The sequence below is a fragment of the Branchiostoma belcheri genome, unplaced genomic scaffold (genome assembly GCF_001625305.1).
Source record: "Branchiostoma belcheri isolate BF01 breed outbred unplaced genomic scaffold, Haploidv18h27 scaffold314, whole genome shotgun sequence".
Taxonomy (NCBI): Eukaryota; Metazoa; Chordata; class Leptocardii; order Amphioxiformes; family Branchiostomatidae; genus Branchiostoma; species Branchiostoma belcheri.
The window spans coordinates 151,091-155,519 of NW_017803926.1; the positions used below are offsets into that span (position 1 = coordinate 151,091).

At 40.1% G+C, this 4,429-nt stretch overlaps 1 protein-coding gene across 1 annotated transcript in view; it reads left to right on the plus strand.

Annotated features, from left to right (window-relative positions):
- Positions 1-3,738, plus strand: part of LOC109474744 (citron Rho-interacting kinase-like) — a gene marked incomplete at its 3' end in the record, with an annotated part of 37,955 nt that extends 34,217 nt beyond the window's left edge. The window contains exons 7-8 of the mRNA XM_019775103.1: positions 2,372-2,572; positions 3,585-3,738. Coding sequence (XP_019630662.1) covers positions 2,372-2,572; positions 3,585-3,738 — 355 coding nt within the window. The remainder of the gene's footprint in view (positions 1-2,371; positions 2,573-3,584) is intronic.
- Between the last annotated feature and the right edge of the window lie 691 nt (positions 3,739-4,429).

Below are 4,429 nucleotides of genomic sequence, written 5' to 3' on the forward strand. Positions count from 1 at the left end.
AGAGGATTAGGCAAATTGTACTTACCATGAAGGATAATCCCAATTATACCTCACACGAACTATTTGGGTATATCTTCCCACCCTTGCTGTTCTTCAGCTCCCAAGTAGCTGAAAATGCCCACCCTTGGTGAACAGCACAGACTCTTTCTCGCACGTCGTCAAATGGCGGCGAACAATGTCATTACGTCATGATATCCCGTGATGCTTTGCGATTAGAGCTTTGTACACGTGCGCCACCTAGCGATAAGCATAGGAAATACTGCATAAGGTAAATGATATACCCAAATAGTTCGTGTGAGGTATAATTGGGATTATCCTTCATGGTAAGTACAATTTGCCTAATCCTCAATTATACATAATTATACATACAATGTAACCCTTTTATCCATTATACATAATTATATATAATGAGTTTGGCATTATACATAATTATATATAACATTTTTATGTATAATGGTACAAAGGGTTATACGTAATGGTCCAAAGGGTTATGTATAATTATGTATATCAGTCCATGTTGTTCTTATTACCTTCGCCAAGAAGGTTATGTTTTCAGTAGCGTTTGTCCGTCTGTTTGTCAGTCTGTTTGTCTGTCTTTGAACAGCATAACTCAAGAAGGTTGACAATGCATTGTCATGAAACTTGGTAGGTGGGTAGGTCTTGATGAGACCTAGAAATGATTACATTCAGATTTAGATTATAACATTTCTCATTAATTATGCAAATTAAGTCTTCATTTTATATAATCAATATCTGCCTGTCTTTTTCTCATTCTCAATTACATATGTCACAAGCTTTAATAGTTCTATCATGGAATGAAGCTGATTTTTAGAATTTCCTCATAAATTATGTAAATTGTGTCCATATTTCAATAGCTGTCATATCATTATTTTTTAAACAAATGCCCCTGCAGTTCCAGAGCAAGCCGCTAAGGAGGCCAAACTCATCTCATGTGTTCCCCAGCACAAGAACTACATTGTACCTACCACTCAAATTTCGTGACCCTAGCTTTTCTAGATCATGAGATATCAAAACTGGAATTTCAGCTGCAGTACCATAACAAGCCAACAGGGGGCTCAAAATCTAATAATTTCCAGGTCTCAGCAAGACCTACCCACCTACCAAGTATTAAGACAATCCATCAATTGAAAGTCTTCCAAATGTTCCATAGAATAATTCAAACGTGCTTTAGGTTCCGGGTTGGAGTTTAAATCTGACCAGAGTCTAAGTAAGTGCGCAGTAAATCGCCGGAAACGTGACTTTGAATGGTATGTTTTGGCCGCGATATCCCTGAAATCGTAATATCTGTGTACATATATTTGTATTTTCTGAAAAGCCTGTTAGTTGTAGCCTTTATAGGTGGCGTAATGTTGGTGGTCCAGCGAAGACTTCCTGGTATTCGTCCGCGTGGATGGTTATGTGGCCTTTTCGCCTGACCGCCGGGATTGTACGTTCTATATGCGTTGTGGGTGTGTTCGGGCCATCGAAGATAGCGATAAACTTATCGCATCGATTTTAATTAAATTCAAATTTTGGAAACATTAGGTTCTGAGCTTCTTCGAGTACTAAGCCGTTACCCTGGGAAAATTAGTTTTTTCCATGCAGCCATGGTTACAAATGACGAAAAAAATGACCCCTTATTTAAAGATGTACTTTGATGTGCCTTATTTACCCCTAAATAAATTAGGCGCAGAAAATATCAATCAAGTGTATTAATAAGCGGCACGGCACCCCTTTCCACCAAAAGAGTGAAAAATTCCGACCCGTGTTTAGTACAGAAATGACAGCCCGTCGGGCTGAGGGTGTCAAATTGCTCGAAATACGGAAGGAAACTCCGGTCCGAGACCTTTACCTTAGCCACGTGTGCATCTTTTGAAAATTCAAATACCAGAATCAGACGTAAGGATTGATGTTGTTGCATTTTTTATTTAGGGATACCACTTGTCAGCATATTTTGCATTGAAAGGCATGTTTTCCTGGGTGGGTATTTGGCATGAATAAAATACAACACGGTTCAATCCGCATCACCCGGTCCCAGCCCACCCACAGAGTGGATCTTACTCCGGCCTTCAGCTGTTGGGCAATCCAACCTCGCGGTCGGGCTGGGACCTTGGAAGATACGGAATACACTGTGATATATTCTATATGCATCATAATTTGTAAAAATAAGCTTGTCTATGACTTCATTTAGGCTGTTAAGTTACGTACTTAAGACTTAACTCCTTGAGTGTAGATTTGAAGTTTTTGCAGTAAATTGCAGGTTGGTGTTTGAATCTCCTGATTGACAAAGTAGATAAAATACAGCAAGAAACAGCAGAAGAAGTACAGCATTCTGACTGAGTCGTGAGTTCTCTTTTATTGTTCAATACAGATTGAAGCCAGGATGCCTGTGGGCACTCCAGACTACATTGCCCCTGAAGTGTTAACAAGCATGAATGGCTCCAGGCAGGACTATGGAGTTGGCTGTGACTGGTGGTCTCTGGGAGTTGTAGCTTATGAGATGTTGTATGGAGACACGCCCTTTTCTGATGAATCTGTGGTGAAGACTTACAGCAACATCATGAATCACAAGGTCAGAACATCTCACTTTAACAGCTGATTCTGAAGGGGAAAAATTAAACTCTTCTCCAACTCAAAGAAAATTGACTCACTGCGGTAGTTTCGACTGAGTCTCTCAGTCTTTATCAGGTAACTGACCCATGTACACATGTACTTTAGGCCACAGCAAGTAAATTTTATGGATGACATCCTCCACAGACTCGAAATCTAATGCGAGCGGGCGAAAAAAAACAAGGTTTCTACATTTTCAAATTTTGACTCAAACATTGTACAAATGGTTTTGATTCAGTGGGAACGATCACATATACACAGCCAGCATCACATATCACTGCATCAAAGTAAAAAAACAACATTATTCAGAACCTTTTCTTGTCTCCTCTCTTCATATTTATCTGCCATCCACGTTCCGACATGGCAACAGACACCTTTGCCCATTTTCGACATGTTGACCACTGTCAGAAGGCAACAAAATTTCTTGTTTTTTTTCCCAAAATCAGGCGAAAATTAATGCGCGCGTTGATGTCATCCATGAATTTCCTTGCTGTGGCCTTAGATACAATTATTGTTTTTTTCCCACTTGTCAGCACTGGGTCAAAGTTTGTTGGAAGTCAGTACCGCTCCCTGTCCAGGTGTAGAGAAGGCGAGAGAAGTGAAGAAAGCATCTATACATCAGGGCACACCAACTGGGAAGTGAGGGCAGTATCAACTTCCGATGAAGTTTGACCCAGTGCTGACATCACTTGTGGGAAAATAAATCATGTGTCTACAGCTTGGGTCAGATAACTGATGAAGGCCGAGAAATTCAGTCGAAAGTTCTGATGAGTCGAATTTCTTTGAGTTGGAGAACAGTTTAATTAATTTTTCACTATGTAAATTACTAAGATGAACTTTCATGATAGCTAATTCTGAAGAGATACATGTAGGTTCTTACAAGTTCTGTACCCTGAGCTGTTACAAGGTGGATTTTTGAAGGCCTGGTAAGTGTAACAGTTCTCTCTAAAAGACTCTAAGGCTTGTTTTTCCAGGTTTCATTGAAGTTCCCTGCTGAGACAAGAGTCAGCAAAGAGGCAAAGGAGTTGATCCAGTGTTTGTGTTGTGAGGCCAAAGACCGCCTGACTTACGAAGAAATCACATGCCTGCCCTTCTTTACTGGAGTGAACTGGACCAACCTCAGAGACTGTAAGTGCTTTGTGAAATTTACAATAAGGCAAGTTATATGCATGATGTATACAGATGTCAGAGTAGAGATCTTTTATATAGAATCAGTGATTCTATCGGCACTGCCTCCCTGAGATACATTTTGTAAGAATTAAAACAAGCTTATTAAGGGTCCACTGAGTGAGACAAATATCCAGAGAACTGGGTGGAGGTGTGATGCACTGGGGCTGCACTGGAGCGCCACATGCACAATAATGATCCACACACACATGTAGTGGAGTATGATGGGTAATGTAGCCAGTTTTCACTGCCAGCAACTTAAAGTTCAAAATAGAATCATTATTAAGTTAAGGACTTCGACAAAAAGCCTGCAAATGTAAAATAAAATCTGATGTTAATCTATTTTATGGCCGGTATGACTGCCCTTGGCCATTATTTTCACGCATATGGGAGAGGGAAGATATCAATCACCCACACATGCCAGTTGCTGTGTAGCAAGGCAGGGTAGGAAAGGTGAACCATTGCGCGATGGAAGGTTTGAGATTACAGGAGATTGAAAAAAAAAAAAAATTTGGGCGGGAGGCTATAATGACATTGTAGGAGGGGAAAGGCGATTCATGGTCGTGTTATACATTTTTGTAAGTTTGTGATTGGAGCAATTCAGTTACTGTTAATATAACTGAAATTCATATCTGTGATGTCATATGTGTAA